General features: G+C 35.0%; 2 protein-coding genes across 5 annotated transcripts in view; one reads left to right on the top strand and one right to left on the bottom strand.

Moving 5' to 3' along the window:
• atp8b4 (ATPase phospholipid transporting 8B4) overlaps positions 1–4,886 on the bottom strand; it is a 44,313-nt gene extending 39,427 nt beyond the window's left edge. Inside the window, exons 1-2 of one of the 4 annotated variants that reach the window (XM_051884823.1) lie at positions 4,737–4,886; positions 2,292–2,359 (exon numbers count right to left, since the gene is read on the bottom strand). In XM_051884823.1, the coding sequence (XP_051740783.1) occupies positions 2,292–2,359; positions 4,737–4,752 (84 nt within the window). In that variant the 5' untranslated portion in view covers positions 4,753–4,886. Of the gene's footprint in view, positions 1–2,291; positions 2,360–4,587; positions 4,605–4,736 lie in introns of those variants that run through there. The other 3 variants (XM_051884819.1, XM_051884818.1, XM_051884821.1) reach the window with 3 other exon arrangements.
• A 1,426-nt stretch (positions 4,887–6,312) lies between these two features.
• On the top strand, positions 6,313–18,207 carry sqor (sulfide quinone oxidoreductase). The gene is given in 12 exon segments (XM_051884830.1): positions 6,313–6,582; positions 7,205–7,254; positions 9,635–9,864; positions 11,136–11,306; positions 11,717–11,770; positions 12,252–12,446; positions 13,869–14,078; positions 14,167–14,350; positions 14,650–14,717; positions 17,571–17,612; positions 17,614–17,750; positions 17,858–18,207. Coding segments are annotated over 10 exon segments (1,338 nt in total). The 5' UTR covers positions 6,313–6,582; positions 7,205–7,254; positions 9,635–9,645; the 3' UTR covers positions 17,916–18,207.
• Positions 18,208–18,243: the final 36 nt, after the last annotated feature.

Genomic DNA, 18,243 nt, shown 5'->3' with positions numbered 1-18,243 from the left:
GAGCTGTAAGGTCTTATATAGACAGGTGTGTGGCTTTCCTAATCAAGTCCAATCAGTATAATCAAACACAGCTGGACTCAAATGAAGGTGTAGAACCATCTCAAGGATGATCAGAAGAAATGGACAGCACCTGAGTTAAATATATGAGTGTCACAGCAAAGGGTCTGAATACTTAGGACCATGTGATATTTCAGTTTTTCTTTTTTAATAAATCTGCAAAAATGTCAACAATTCTGTGTTTTTCTGTCAATATGGGGTGCTGTGTGTACATTAATGAGGAAAAAAATGAACTTAAATGATTTTAGCAAATGGCTGCAATATAACAAAGAGTGAAAAATGTAAGGGGGTCTGAATACTTTCCGTACCCACTGTATATATATATTATATATATTTTTAATTTTTTTCCCTGAAAAATATAACTTTTTCCTGAATATAATTTTATGTGTAGAAAACAAAACAAAAACAAAAAACAACATATATATATATATATATATATATGTGTGTTTTGTGATGGTTGTTCTTGAGTCCCTTGTTTGTCCTGAGCAGTTAAACTGAGCTCTGTTCTTCAGAAAAATCCTCCAGGTCCTGCAGATTGATTTTTGACTGAATGATTTTGAGATCCGTCTTTTCACACTGAGATCAACTGAGGGACTCAAACACAACTATTAAAAAAGGTTCAAACATTCACTGATGCTCCAGAAAAAAACATGATGCATTAATAGACGGGGGGTGAAAACATTTGGAATTTGAAGATCAAGGTGAATTGTATTTAATTTGTCTTCTGGGAAACATGCAAGTATTTTCTGTTGCTTCCGAAGGGCAGTACTAAATGAAAAAAAATGATACTCATGCGATGAAAAGATGGATCTCAAAATCATTCAGTCACTGTTGTAAAGGGTTCAAATATGCAAAAGATGGTGGAAAACTGAAGAATTTTTGGGACCTGGAGAATTTTTCTGAAGAACAGAGCTCAGTTTAACTGTTCAGAATAAACAAGGGACTCATGAACAACCATCACAAAAACAAAAAAAAAACAGTCGTAGATCATCCAGGTAACCACACAGTATTAAGAATCAGTGGTTCACAAACTTTTGAACGGGGTCATTTTAATAAATTCAGCTATTTTTTTTTTGTCTTGTGGATTATATGTAAACATCTTTTATGTAAAATATCTTACTCAGGACAGTACTAAATAAAAAATAACATGCATTTTGTATGATCTCTCTTATTTTGTTACAATTTTTCACATTTTCACAGATTCTGCAAGTGGTTCACATACTTTTTCTTGCAACTGTATGTATATATATATATATATATATATATACACACACACACACACACACACACATATATATATATATTGTGGTGTCTACGGTTGATCATGTGATTAGGTTACTGTTATAGAGAAGTAACTGCCCAAGAGAAAGCATCATATTTCAGAAAAAAAAAAAAAATTATATATATATATATATATATATATATATATATATATATATTATTTTATTTTATTTTTTCTGAAATATGATGCTTTTTCTTGGGGAGTTACTTCTCTTTCTACACATAAAATTGTAATCAGGAAAAAAAAGTGTTAGGATTATTAATATATATATAGGAATTATACATTAATGATCATGAGATTTTTTTTGCATTATGGTAATTAACTTAATTGTCTTGAAAATAATGTCACAATGTCTTTATTCTTATGTCTTAATAATTTCTCAACATTTTTTTCAAAAGAAACAAAATGTAAAAAAAAAATTATAAAAAACAAATATATATATATATGTGTATATATATATATATATATATATATATGTATATATGTGTATATATATATATATATAGTCAAACCAAAAATTATTCAGACATTTTTGATATTTTTGTTATATTTTTACTAGTGGGTGGAGTACCATGTTTTGCTTAAGTGTTATCTGACATAATTAAGATTATTTTTTTTCTGACTCAGTTTAACTCTGAGATCTTGTCATATTTTATTAACATTTTTTTAAACTATAGTGAATAAATTTTGGTTTGACTGTATTTATATATAGGATAAAACAGATAAGTTACTGTATTATCAATAAACTTCAATTATACTGTATATTTTGCAAACATTTCTCTACAGGAACAACACATAAAAATAAATTCATATTCACTGAACACTTTAAGACATTTGTAATGACTTGAATACACTCAACATTCCTAAACATGAATCCCAGTATGAGTTTATGTGTTTTTAGATATGTAAGATTTGTTCATGTACTTTGTTTTTCTACAGCCACTCTACTAACCAATGTGAACGTCCTTCTTCCAAACTGCCATAACACCAGGCCATCTCCGACGGGTCCTAAGGGTTTCTCTGAAAAACATGAAGCCAGTGTGAGTCAAACAGTACATTTAAACTTATACTTTTCCTTGTAAAAAACAATCAGATTTAAAATTGCTGGTTTGAAGATCATATTCCCAAACAAAACACTTTTCTATAAAGCCATATTGTAATTCATATACAATGAGCTTTGTTTATGGAAAGCATAGCAGCTGATCAGCTACAGTCACACACACACACACATACTAGTGTGTAATTGTCTTTTACAGTAGCACACATTTCTAGCTGTTTTTAATGTCTGACGCACACAGCGTATCTTCCCCCACATCGTCCTAATGAGAACCCAAAGGAGCCGCAGCCAGGAAACCCGTCAGGTCTCCGGGAACTCGCACTCTCCACCGGGAACACTGCAGGGTTGCTGAAGCTCGCCTGCAGTAAACACAGGTGATCCCAGGAAGAGCTGCAAGGCTGCAGTGTCCTGCCATATGGTGGCTTTGCGTGACAAAGTGATTTATAGAAAAGGCTTTTATAGGTGGGACACTATACTGAACGAAGCTGTGAAAGATTGTAAGCTTCCCTTTTTTGGTGTGAAAATAAGCATAACGTGGAATACCCCAGCACTGTCTTCCTTTATATAACACACCTGATACGGTTTATATCATCAGTTCATTAATAAAAGCTCCAAGACCTGAACTGTAATAAGAAAGACTTCCAAAATGTGCCGTGCTTGTTCTCCAGGACCACCGTTTTCCATGGAAATCAACACTGAAAGTTCGTAAGCAGAAGAGGCACCTGACATACTGACAACATAAAGTGACTGTAGACTCTCATATATTGACAATCATTTCCTCTGTAGATATCAATAAATCTGCAAGGAAATGAAAGTATGGAATATAGTATTAGAAAATACAATGGAATTTACCAAAATTATATAGGCTAACAAATATGGATCCAAATCCAAATATGGTGATAACGAAACAAATAATATCAAGAATAATCATTTTACCTACATGTACTGTTATGAGTATATACGCAATAATAATTATATTTTAATTAATATTAACAATAACAATTATTATTATATAATTACACATTACTAGCATATTACACTAGATATATTTTACATAATATAAAAATGTTCTTTAAATGTATTATGCTAAATGAGTATATATAATAAATATATTTTAAATAATAATTTATTGTTATTTGTTATGTATCACAAACATATTACGTTAGATATATTTTGAATACAATGAATAATCTAAATTTAATTTAGTCTAAATTTATTGTAGAATATAGTATATATATATATATATATATATATATATATATATATATATATACTAACCCTAACCCTATGTTTTAAATAACTTAAATTCGATATTAGATGTTACATATATATATACAGTCAAACCAAAATGTATCCAGACACCTTGAACATTTCGTTCATTAATACAGTTTATTCACTATAGTTGAAAAAATGATAATAATAAAATATGACAAGATCTAAATTGTTAAACTGTGTCAGAAAAAAATAATCTCAATTATGTTAGATAACACTTAAGCAAAACATGGTCAGGTCAAAGTCTCTGAATAATTTTGGTTCCAAATTATTATCAATTTTACTGGTAGTCCACTGTATGAAGAATTTTTGGGTATAATATCTCACAGTTTACTTTATTTTGCTATCCTCACTTACATAAATGAGCTATAGTGTCCTGCACCCACTAGTAAAAATATATCAAAAATATTAAAAATGTCTGAATAATTTTTGGTTTGACTGTATATATATATATATATATATATATATATATATATATATATATATAATGTATTTAATACATATCAAATATATTTTATATTTTGAAATACCACATATTGCAGTTGATATATTTTAAATAAATTCAATTCAATATTAGATGTTACATTTATATAATTTATTTAATATATATAAAATATATTTTGTTTTAAAATATTTGTAATATCTTATTTTTATTTTAGAATATATTTAACTATAATAAACTGTGAGAAAACACTATCTATTACCATTATTTAATGCCCATATTGACGAATCAGCCAGACCCAAGGTAAACTATCTCATCTGTAACCCCAGTTGTACCTTACAGCTCAATAATGGACAGCCTACAGTCAATTAGTCAACCTTAAGTGGCACACCGATGTACAATAAGACTGATGATTACAATAAACGGACATTTTATAAATAATATTTGCTACAGAACGCAATAATAAGCCAATATTACCTCACTGAATGACACGCGTGCCCGTCAGACAGTCATATATGCTGTAACGCTCATAGCCCATAACTGCGGTGTATAAGTACACCTCAGTCACCAGCACTATATCATGATCTATCATTCACAACATACCATGTAAAACATACAGCGCTTACCGAAAACATGCTCCATCCATTCATTTATGGCTCAGCTACGGAGACAGGGTGGAGTAAATCGTCCATAATAAGTCCTCAGATCCTCCTGCTCTCTCGCGCTCGAGCTCTGTCAACCACACGCGCGCTCACGCATCGTTTTGCGGAAGGTTACTTGTAATGTAAACACGCCGTGAAGAAATATAAATTAGGTTTTTATTAAAGAAGTACCCATCTTCTAATAGACGTTATTTCAGTTAATGACACAATATTCGAATTACATGCTCATTATTGACCGTTATTGTGAATAAGGATATTGACATATTGTTTGTTTACCTCTCTATGGTGTACCTATCACAATGACTGCACACTACTTTAAAATTACAGCAAACTAAACCCCAAACACCAGTGTATAGACAGCAATGTGTACGTAATTTATAATAATAAAAAAAAGAAATGTATTCAATGATTGACGGTAGTTATTCTACGTTATATGGTGAAAAAAAAAAAAAAAATGAAGCTAAATATTTCTTTTAAATGGTAGCATATAAAAACATGCAAATTTGCTGCTTGTATATTTTACTGTATATTACCATCTATATCGTTAACTGATACAGCCTACTTCTGTTCCGAGTATTTAAGGCCTACAAGTGCGGAAAATACTATATAATTTATAGTAAATACTATAGTGTTTTTGAACCATACTATAGTAAATTGTAGTATACTGTATATATTATAGCATTTACAACACTTTGTTTATGAATGCTACAGCATACTGTAGTATTAACTATAGTGAACTGATAAACTGTTAAAAATACTGTAGTATACATTAGTTTTTAATACAGTAAACTGTAGTGTATTGTAGTACAGGCTAATATACCCTACAGTTGTCCTGTTGAAAAAAACAACATATACTGGTCAGGTATGTTTTGAAGCATGAAAGCTGGTTTGAGCTGGATTATGCTGGTCCTTAGCTGGTCATGAGCTGGTTTAAGCTGCTGGTCCTAAACTGGTCCTGAGCTGGAGCTAGTTGCTTAGGACCATCAGAACTTGACCAGCTTAAACCAGCTCATGACCAGCTAAGGACCAGCATAATCCAGCTCAAACCAGCTTCCATGCTTCAAAACATACCTAACCAGCATGCTGTTTTTTCAACAGTACAGCATTGGGTAAAGTAGGCCTATTTTGTTTATATTACTATAGTTGTTAGGCTATATTACCACAGCAACTATAACATAATTACTTCAAGTACTTTACTATAGTTTGGTTCAAAACACTATTTACTATAAATTACTATAGTATTTTTTCATGTTAACCAGGGATTATTGGGAACGTCTTTTCAAAACTTTTTAGGTTATCTGTGTAAAAACAGAGCTTGTATGGAGATATAATAGACTGAAGTGTTATTATAATAACAAATCATTTCATTTATCTGAGATAAAATTAATTAGCATGTTTAAAGTGAGATTATATCGGTGTTGTTCAGTTTAATGAGTGCTGTAATTCAGTCAGTGATTATGTAACGTTTGATAATAATGCAGCTTTGATGGAAATCCAGTGGCGACATCTTCTGGACGATTACGGCATTATGAAATTAACTTTCGCTTGCTCGATGTGTACGTGCGTGAAAAGTTCTTACGTACAGTATGTACTACCGTAAAAACGGCCATAGATTGAGCGTTATAAAATAATTCGCCTGAATAAAGATTTATGACAGACGCAGATTACATCATTACGCAACGTTCCCGACTGTCGAATAATAAAGTCCATACGTCAAACTGAGCTGAACCAGGAAAACAATCCGCAGAGATACTGTACCGTTGATAGTTGCAAGAGCTACAGGTCTGTCATAGACATCGCTTTGACTCTGGTAAGACCTTATTTCATCTGAGTTCAATGTTTGATATGTGTCAGAAATAATGATTTATGATAAGAATGTGTTGCATTGTTATATCGTGTACTCAAACAGCTCTTTGTTTGAAATTTGACTACGCATCGCATGTAGGCTTTACAGCTGAATGAAATGTAAAAAATAATGCTCGCAGACGTTTAAATTCTGTAGTCAGCATATATATTCTGCATTTCCATTCTTAAATGTTATTGATGGGAATTTAAAAGGGTGTGAACTGTCAGTGATAATGGAATGTCCTTTATAACCACCTAGCTAGACAGTAAACTGTACAGTATGACTGCAAAAAAAAAAGACTGTTTAGATAGGCTGCTCACTAAATGATTAGACACAATGATGTCCAAAATGCATAGGAAGGCTGCTCACCAGGTTTTGCAACATAAAAATGGCTTTCTAGGTAGACTGCAAGATGCAATGATGCCCAAAATGCTACCTAGGTAGGCAGCCCAATAGTTTTTGAGCCACTTCCACAAAAAATGCCAGGTATCATGACTCAGCTTTGGTATAACTGTCATGTGTGTTGGGTAGGGATGATAGTAAATGTTTTTGACTGTGACAAAGACTTCCGTGTTTCATCAAACAGACGTGAGGACTCTCTTTCTGCACACAAAGGACAGCTTTGAAATTAAAAAGGCGAGTAAATGCATTCAGGATCTCTAAATGTAGCCTACTATTTTCATTCTTTCCATTTTTAAAGATTCAAGTACAGTTGCCATTTTACGTTATTACAGGAAGACTAGATTACACAATAGTCTTTTTGGGAAGGTCACCACAAACTTTTGAGAACCTAACTAGTTTTAAGGCCTTTGAAGAGTTATGTATGTAACGTGACTATGATATCTGTTTTATGTATGGGGCTCTGGATTTAAATATTCTCAGCAGGAATTAATGTTTTGTGTGAAAAAAGATATTAGATCAAAACAAACTGTTCACATTGACCTATTTCCACTGGTCACAAAAATAAAGTTTGTCACAAAACTTTAGAAAAATATATTTAAAATGTACAAAATTTTTTTTGTTGTTTTTTGTTCATCTTGGTTCATATTTGTTCATCTGTGTTTGTTTTGATTGATACAAATGGTCTAAGAGAAAAATCAGCAACTGTGGTTAACCATATAAGTTACCTAACTTTGGTTACCCAGCCAGAGTCTGGTCTGCCATTCATAACCATGACCTCCTAAGTTATATATATATAGAAAATCCCCCATCACGCAGAAGACAAGATGACGATTCACCCTCACCCTCCAGCAGATCTACTGCCAAAACATATGTACTGCTGCTGCTCCGAAGATCCATAGGAACCGTGTGTATGCTAGCTATGTGTGCCTGGACCATTAGTTTTGAGTATGAGAAATGGGGCATATGCTTGGTCTTGGCGGACTAGATCTGCCTACGCATTATTCCCCCCAAGCAGATCTAGCCGTTAGACATGTGGGCTGCCATGAGGTGCATATAAGGCGCGTGAAGCATCTCACAGTGTAGCCCTTTGTGAACTAATGTACCCCCTTTTTAAAGGGGGTCCCTGGTGACTTACCAATGTGGTGTTAGCTACATATGTGCCTACATACCAGTGTATGCATGCCACTAAACTAAGTATTTTGGGCCATAAGGCTTGGCTCTAGTGGCCTATTAGACTATGTGTGCCTGGGCTACCACGCCGAATGGCTTAACTCTAGTGGCCTATGACTATGCGTGCCTGAGCCAGAAGGCTCAAACATAACCAATTAGAACGCACATTATGTGTGGCTTTAACAAATGGTAACATGTTGCAGGCTAATAGAGATGAGGAAAGAAACTCCCCACAACCACCTAAGCAAATAATTAGTATAATGATTTAGCATCATTAGATAATTGTCATTGTCAAACCCTGTATACTCTTATTGTGAAAGTGAAGTCATTTGGACAAATGGAAAAATAATGAGCATGACTCTAACACACGTCAGCTGACCCATCCCGAAACACATGTAGGTACATGAAAACATCAGCCTTGAAAAGTGTTGTTGGAAGTTGAGCAAATAAGGTGAGCCCCGGTTAAATGGCAATACGTTTTCTCATGTCCACTATGCTTAGTTGCAGTGATGGCTTGCTGCTGTATAAAAATACGTATCGCTGCTGCTGTATGCTTGTATTTTACTCCTACATCAAGTGCAAGACTATAAACACCCTTCTGAGACAAATAAGGCATAATCGATGTTTCATAGATTAAAAGAAAAGGTTTATGTTTAGACATGAATGCCCAGCCCAGTTCCAGAATCCGAAAATTTCCCAGAATTTAGTGAGGGTGCTTTAATACAGATGCTGTATAAGCAACGTCTCCACCATAAGAATAGCAATGTACTGTGAACATTTAGATTTACGAGTTATTAATTGAATGATATTTGAATAGAAACTCAAAATATTTTGAATCAATATTTCTATGTATCTTTTGTCTGAGTTGCATGCTAACGCATTACTATGGCATATTATATCTTTGTCCCATGCAATGGTTATGTCAATCGATGCAATTTGACAGTGAATCCCATAATATCACTTCCTAAATTCCACAGCATGCAACCGACCGTCGGGCCTCACAGCATAAACACGTATTAATGAAAAAGTATGGCCGCGAGAGCGTGCAAAAACCGTTCACTCATCTCAGTAGTGAACTCAGAAAGTGTCGCTACATCAATGAGCTGTCCACACTGCAAAGTGTCTCCTATTTACTCTCTGTTGTTAAACAAATACCTCGGCGTTTTTGATGAAAACCAATCATCTGTGTCATATAGATAATGATGTGATTATGAGCAGGTTGAGTTAAAGGACCTATTAGCCTGCCCATTAGAGTTTCATGCAACTTTGTATATATATATATATATATATGTGTGTGTGTGTGTGTGTGTGTAGCCTATATAATATAATAAAAATTAGTTTTTCAACATAAATGTATCTATATGCATTTTCTTTACGCTGTGCTCGTTGCAAAGATTGTTTTTGGCTGTAACTTATTTATGTCCCTCCTCTGGTTTTCTTACAGAAGTGCCAATCATGGCAGGCATTCTACACCCACAGCTGCTGCTGTTGTCCAGGCAGTACTGCAGAGTTTTCTCTGTCATGAGCTCACAGATTCACACCAGCTCTGGGCTGGCTGCTAAAGACCACTACAAAGTTCTCGTACTTGGTGGGGGGAGCGGTGGCATAGCGATGGCTGCACGCCTGAAAAGAAAGGTTGGCGCGGATAACGTGGCCATCGTGGAGCCTAGTGAGGTATAATGCAGCAGAGAATTTTTAGTTGAACTGCCCCTTTAAGAGACCCCCATGTGCCTGGTTGTTCTTGAGGCGTCATGCACGTCATACTGGGATTCAGGTTTAACAAGTTCCTGTATGTGCATGTTCACTGTATGGACATGTCATGTGCACTACTGTTCAAAAGCTTTGGTGTCTGTAAGACCTTTTTTTGTTTTGTTTTGAAAGAATGAATACTTTTATTCAGCAAGGACACATTAAATTGATCAAAAGTGACAGTAAAGGCATTTATAATGTTACAACATTGATTTCTATTTTTATTCCTTTGAACTTTCTGCTAAGAATCCTGAAAAAAAGGATCAGTTTCTACAAAAATATTAAGTAGCACAACTGTTTTCAACATTAATAATAATAATAATAAATATAGCTGCAAGCAGCAATTAAGGGGTCAAGCACAAAGAAGGCAGGATAAGTCATTCCAACTAACTCCAACAATGAGCAAATAAAGACATATTAAGAAAAATCATAAATACAGTCATTAGTAATTATTTAATGGTTTATCACTTTCGACCAATAGGTGGCGCTGTGACCAAATTGATGTGGTATTGTCAGAGTAAGGTGACAATTGCACATGCAAAGTTTGGTGTCAGTATGCCGAAGTATTGCAGAGATACAGCTGAGGAGTCGTTTTGGCATCATGCCATCAAATTTGTTCACGCGGTATACAAAAACGGTTTCATCTATTGACACAAAATTCATAACTTTTTTGCCAGCATGGTCTGAAGATGATACGATTCGATTTTGGTGAAAAACAGTCTAGGAGGAGTTCAAAAAAGTAGGTTTTAAAAGAAAATCAAAATGTCGGACAGGAAGTTTTGGGATTTTTTTTATAATGTTTGACCACAAGGTGGCACTGCCCCAAAAATTTTTGAGTACCTTCAGTGCATGGTGCTGAAGACACGTACCAAATTTCGGAACGATGTGCTAATGCGTTCGTAAAATTCGACAAAATTCAAAATGGGCGATGCCCAAAATTGGTTATTGTTCGACATTGAATCTAAAGATTGAAATAAAGTTATAAGCAAAAATTTCACAATATCACTGTTTTTACTGTATGTTTGATCAAATAAATGCAACCGTGGCGAGCATAGGAGACTTCTTTCAAAAAAAGCAAAAAAATCTTACCACCCCTAAACTTTTGAAACTTTTGTTATTTATTTGTTATTTATCAAAACCTTTGCATTGTTTCCTCAATACTCATTTAATGACATTTAATGTACTTTTGACTCCAGACGCATTACTATCAGCCTATATGGACGTTAGTTGGTGCAGGGGCTAAATCGGTTGCTTCCTCTGGACGGTCAACAGCGAGTGTGATACCATCAGGGGTGACGTGGGTCAAGTCCAAGGTGGCAGAATTTGACCCTGAGAACAACACTGTCCACACAGACTCTGGGAAAAAGGTGTGAAACAGTATTTAAGTTGATACTTACGCTATTAACATGCCTCAGAGTGTCATGTGTCAGTGTTGTGAAAGAGCTGTGCTTTTCTGCATAGGATTAGTATAGAAAAGGGTTTTTTTTTTTTTACAAGGAAAGTGCTCTTTTAATAGCTTTGAAAGCTGGGGATTTTTGTGGCGTCATCGTGATCTTGCATAAGATTACATTGCACATTTTATTGAACCCTGAAGGTGTATCATTATAAAATACTAGATATGAAGTGTGATATGATGTTACATGAACATGTTACAAAACCTAAAGGAATGTCATATTACCATTGTTAAATTGCAAGATCATTTAGAATGTTCACTTAAATCAAACTAAACAGCTTTAGTATTTTTACTAATAATACGTAACTGTTTTTCTTCTCTCAGATTTCCTATGATTATCTGATTGTAGCTCTTGGGCTTGAGCTGCACTATGAAAAGGTATGTTATGAATGTCATTCATATAGACTGAATTGCTAGTTTTCCGTTTTCATATGCATGATGTGAAACCTTTACTGTATGTAGTGCTTGTTTTGATTGAGAGGAAGCATTCTTGGATCTTGTAGTTAATTATTAACACAGATTGGGTGTGGTGTCATTGCCACCGCAGTCCAGAGGAAGTTTCCAATCTTAATGCCATTTTAATTACATTTCTGTGTCAGGCTTGATATCAAAGTTCAAGCACAAATTTAACCTTTGTTCTATGTTTGGATGTTTTTGGTCATGACTTGGCTCTGTATATGCAAAGAAATATAAAATTGTACCCGTTTTCACAGTGTGAAACTCTGGAATAATAAATTAAAAATGATTAAATGGTTAAATGGTTAAAAATGATCCTGGGTTAACAATTTAAAGTGGTACGTTAGATAGGATTTTCTTCTCAAAGCAATCAATCCAATTGATTTCCTTCTGCTTATTACAGATCAAGGGCCTGCCAGAAGGGTTTGAACATCCCAAAATCGGTTCAAACTACTCTGTGAAAACAGTGGAAAAGACCTGGAATGCCTTGAGAAACTTTAAGGAGGGCAATGCTTTGTTCACAGTCCCAAACACTCCCATCAAATGTGGAGGAGCTCCTCAGAAAATCATGTATCTCTCGGATTCCTTCCTGAGAAAGGTTTATTTCTTGATCTTCTCATTGTGTTTTAAATCCCATTGTACATTAATCATCACCTTTTATTAATACACTTACAGAAATATCATGCCATTACTATATTTTTAGACATGTATCATGGTAATACCACATTTGTGGGGAATATTTCATGGCAGCACCATGGATTTTGGACATGTACCATGGTAATACCATGTTTTGGGCCACATATCATGGTAACACCATGCATTTTGGTACATATATCATGGCAATACCGTGTTCTGTGGACATGAATAAGGATAATAACATGTTTTTGGGGGACATATTATGGTAACACTATATTTTGGTACATGTATCATGGCAATACCATGTTCTGTGGATATGATTAAGGATAATAACATGTTTATGGGGCATATATCATATAGTAACACCATGTATTTTGGACATGCAGCAAATAACATGTTTTTGGGGGGGCATATTATGGTAACATGTATTTTGGTACATGTATCATGGCAATACCATGTTCTGTTGACATGAACAGGGGTAATACCATGTTTTGGGCCACATATCATGGTAATACTATGTATTTTTGACATGTATCATGGTAATACCGTGTTCTGTGGACATGAATAAGGATAATAACATGTTTTTTGGGGGGCATATATCATATAGTAACACCATGTATTTTGGACATGCAGCATGGTAATACCATGTTTTTGGGGGGCATATTATGGTAACACTATGCATTTTGGTACATATATAATGGCAATACCATGTTCTTTGGACATGAATAATGAATATAACATGTTTTTGGGGCATATATCATATAGTAACACCATGTATTTTAGACATGCAGCATGGTAATACCATGTTTTTGGGGGGCATATTATTCGGTAACACCATGTATTTTGGTACATATATCATGGCGATACCATGTTTCGTGGACATGAACAAGGGTAATACCATGTTTTGGGCCACATATCATGGGAATACTATGTATTTTTGACATGCATCATGGCAATTCCATGTTCTGTGGACATAAATAAGGATAATATATTTTTTGGGCATATATCATGTAGTAACATCATGTATTTTGGTATATGTATCATGGCAATACCACAAACAAACAAGGGTAATACCATGTTTTTTGGGAACATATCATGGTGACACCATGTATTTGACATGTACCATGGGACAAACATGATTTGTGGACACAAACAAAGATAATACCATGTTTTTGTGCATATATCTTGGTAACACCATGTTTTTTATTATTCAAAGTAGCTTGGAAAGTCATGTAAAAACCATGGTAAATGAATATCATTCAGTACCATAGTATTAACATTTATACTACCACTGTACCATGATACTGCCACAGTACATTTACGACTCCAAATGACCAATAATATTTAAAGAACTGACGATGTTTTTAAACAATGTGTTTTTTAGACAGGAAAAAGGTCCAAAGCCAACATTATTTTCAACACCTCCTTACCAGTGCTGTTTGGGGTCAAGAAATATGCAGATGCCTTGTGGGAGATTGTGAAGAAACGGGACCTTAATGTAAACCTCAGGCACAACCTCATCGAGGTCAGGGCAGACAAACAGGAAGCTGTTTTTGAGAATCTGGACAAACCTGGGGAGACAGAGGTTTTCAAGGTAGCCATTGTTAAATTTGACAAAAAAACATCTTCAGTTGTGGTAGCTGTAGATTGAGTGTGTCACATACCCTTCATCTTGGTCATAGTATGAGATGATCCACGTTACCCCTCCGATGGGACCACCTGCAGTGCTCAAAGGCTCCACATTGGATGACGCGGACGGCTGGCTGGATGTAAATAAGCACAACCTTCAACATAAGACGTATGCCAATGTATTTGGCATTGGAGACTGCACCAATCTACCCACATCCAAAACGGCCGCAGCAGTAGGTAAAACACAGAAAAACTCTTTTCTTTAAATAAATATTCTGGTTATACATGTTTTTGATATTATGTAATTATCGTGGTGTGAAAAGTAGGCGATAACAAGTCCCTGCTCATTCAACCTTTTCTTCCTAATTATCAGTACTCATCAGACAGATTCTAGAACCTGTTTTTCTCATTTTCCACCATTAATTAGTAGTTACTTGTGAGGCGATTTCCCATTCGTTCAGAGACGATTTTTATACTGAGCTTGTTTGTCTGAAATGAGATGACCAGGAGAATCATGTGACTTTAATCTTCTGCAGCTGCACAGTCTGCAGTACTCGACCGAACGGTCAGCCAAATTCTGAAGAAACAGACACCGGATAAGTCAGTAAGTATGTTTAAGGATAAACATGAATGTGGTTTACCACTGTAGAAGCACGATACTGTCGGTGAAAAACTTTTGCTACTCCAATTCTATTTCCTGTGTTCCCCAACTGCACACCACCAGGGGGCGCAGTGTTAACATATCAACAACATAATCATACTGCATACTGGCTTTGAGTCTGACATGGATCCAATCCACCAATCCTATTATAGAGTGGTGCGGTGATGATGTATTTTTGTTGCATGACTTCAATGTCACCACCATTAAGCTCTTTCAGTCTTTGTTTAAAAACATTTTCCCCTGGAAGAGTTGAGTTAGAATAGTTTGCAAGAGCGCGATTATAAACACAACAAGGCTGTGAATGCGGACTAGTGAGTAGATGAGTTTACCTGTTAGGCTGATGTCCCGACAACCTCTGTAGTCCCATTTAGCCACTTGTTAACAACAAGACAAGTAAAAAAAAAATCACAAGAGGGTATTACTGATGTATTTTATATCATTGAATAAAGCTTGTGTTCAAAACAGACCTTATTTCAGGCATTTAACTAAAAGCCCATTCAAAAAAAACCATTGACTTTGGGATGATGGAACTAGAAGTGCTAAAATGCTAAAACTTGTTTTTTGGCTACTGTAATGTCTGGTGAACTCAAAAACAAGGGAGAGGAGGATCCATTCACAGTGAGTTTATTAACAAAAATAAACGTACTAAAACCAACACAGAAACCAGAACACAAGGGAACAGAATTGAGTACAAACATTCACGAAAGGACAAGACTCGACAAGGAACACAGGAAACGCTGGAGTTTAAATACTAGAGGGGTAATAGAGTACCTCAGGGATGACGTGTTTTGTAGGCCAACCCGGAAGTTAGCGGCGCACGGGTTCCCTCGATCGAAAGCCTATGCATTTTTCCCATAGACTTTTGGAAAATCGCAAAAAATAAGCTCTGTGTTTAACAAAGGGTTATGACACTTACACGTTTTGTCTATCAAGATAATCTTTACAAGTTAACACAACATTTATACATTTTGAAGCCTAAATAAAGTCGTCAGATATAAAAAGCTAACAGTAGGCTATAACTGGACTACAGCACACCATGGTCGCGGATCAACGTCACCACCAGCAAGCTTCCTCAAACTTTATTTAGAAAACAACTTTATTTAAAAACATGTTCGCTGATTATGATCTGCGCTGTGTATGAATACTTATCCACTTTTTCATGAGAAATGCTGTCCAAATGTCCTGTTTGTCATGATGACGTCTAAAGTCCCCACCAGATATTTTTGTTGAAATCCAATGGCTCAGTGAGGCTTTATAATATTAATATTGAACCACTGTACTCACATGAACTGATTTAAATATGCTTTTAGTACATTAATGGATCTTGAGAGAGGAAATGTCATTGCTGGCTATGCAGGCCTCACTGAGCCATCGGATTTCAACAAAAATATCTTAATTTGTGTTCCGAAGATTAACGAAGGTCTTACGGGTGTGGAACGGCATGAAGGTGAGTAATAATTGACAGAATTTTCATTTTTGGGTGAACTAACCCTTTAACCACAGACCTTATTTCAGGCGATTTAGCAAAAACCCATTCAAAAAAAAACATAGACTTTAGGGCGATGGAACCAGAAGTCCTAAAATGCTAACTCGCTTCCGGGTTTTGCCTACAAAAACACGTCATCCCTGAGGTACTCTATGGGCAAACAAGACACAACTGGGAATGATCACAGAACTAATCAACTAGAGAAACTACAAAAGGACTACAAAAATGGCACACAGGACAGGAACAGGGTAAAATGCAAACTAAAAGTCCAATAAACAAAACACACGAAACACAAAACCAGGGAATTTGTAACAGCTACAAAAATCATCCCTGCAGCACTCTATTACTCTCTAACCCCTACTTTCCTTTTTGCCCTCTACTATCCTAAAATAAAATAAGGAGGGGCGACAAAAATAAAATGATTAAAAATTATTTTGCATGCTGCATCTAATTCTAACAAAAATTTCAATATAAAAATGTTTTGTCATAATTAGACAAAGAGACAAAAAAATTGTGGCTAATATTACTTATGGTTCATTTGTCACCTTTTTGTCATACACTGGAAAATTAAGTCCAGTCCATTGCATTGTGGGATAGAGTTATTTCATATAGGGTACTCATTCGCTGCATCCAAAATCGAGTATTTCCCTACTATATAGTATGCGAAAAACAGCACGCCAAAAGAGTAGTATGTCCGAATACGTAGTGTTCGAAAAACAGTAGGCGAAAAGACCCCGGATGACCTACTACTTCCGGCGAGATTCTGAAGTGTGCATTCGATGGACACTTTTCTATTCCATGAGGCCACGGGAGAGGATTTATGAATGGAAGTGATGCAACTGATGCTGGTAGGTCACATGATGGTGACAACATGGCGGATGTAGTATGTCCAGATTACATTCATACTATATAAAACATACTTTTTTAATGATCGTGAAGTAAATTCAAATGTAGTACCTACTCAGTATGTGATTCTGGACGCAGGGAGTGTGTTTGGCAAATGTGTGGTAGTCATGTAGTTGCATTCTATGCATACTGAAAATATGCATACTACGCACATTATGCATGCCTATTACAGAAATAGCACAAGTAGTTTGGTGGTATGCTGTTCCAAAAATATCCATTTTCCTTATTTAACTACACAAAAAAGTATCAAGTACATTCATATGTACATATATAATACATATATTCATAAATGTATTGAATTACAGATATACTAATAATTAAATTCATCATTCAAAATAGCTAAATATTACTTATTGCATAATAATTGTTAATATTAAATGCTAATTATTTTGTGCATGTTGCAGTATGATGGCTACACCTCATGCCCTCTGGTTACAAGCTACAACACAGGTCATCTTGGCAGAATTTGATTATGACGGGCAGCCGCTGGAGACATTCCCTGTGGACCAAAGTAAAGAGAGCAGGATCATGTACCACATGAAAGCTGATTTAATGCCTCATTTGTATTGGCATGGACTTCTCAAGTGAGTACTGTTCACGTACTGATCACAACTTACCCTTTTGATTACAAGCCTGATACAAGCATGACATTTTTTTCTCTTCCTTTTTTGTTTTTCTTCCTAAAATTAAGGGGAATTTGGGGAGGCCCAGGACCATACCGGACCATCATGCATTTGGGAATGAAATAGAACAAACCTTTAAAGCGAACAGAGTAAAAATGTATTCTTTCTCATTATTAATAAATTTCTGTTTGTTGGTGCTTAACTTGCTCAAATGAATCTCCAGAGATGCCTGCTTTAAAATATAGTTTGCTAGATTTGTATAATTTCTAATTGCAGTGCTATAAAATAATTTTGGCTATGGCATAATCATCATAAAAATAACATTCTACTTGCGAGTTGTCCATGAATAACTTTTTTATATCATTTAGAAGGCAATACATTTGTAAAATGTGAAAATAAAGAACAGATTCATTATGAAGTCTGTATTTTGACTCTTTATATGTTTAGATAGATA

This window comes from Ctenopharyngodon idella, chromosome 24, assembly GCF_019924925.1.
Source record: "Ctenopharyngodon idella isolate HZGC_01 chromosome 24, HZGC01, whole genome shotgun sequence".
Classification (NCBI taxonomy): domain Eukaryota; kingdom Metazoa; phylum Chordata; class Actinopteri; order Cypriniformes; family Xenocyprididae; genus Ctenopharyngodon; species Ctenopharyngodon idella.
Note: the sequence above shows the minus strand (reverse complement) of the source record. Positions and strands in the feature narration are given on the sequence as shown.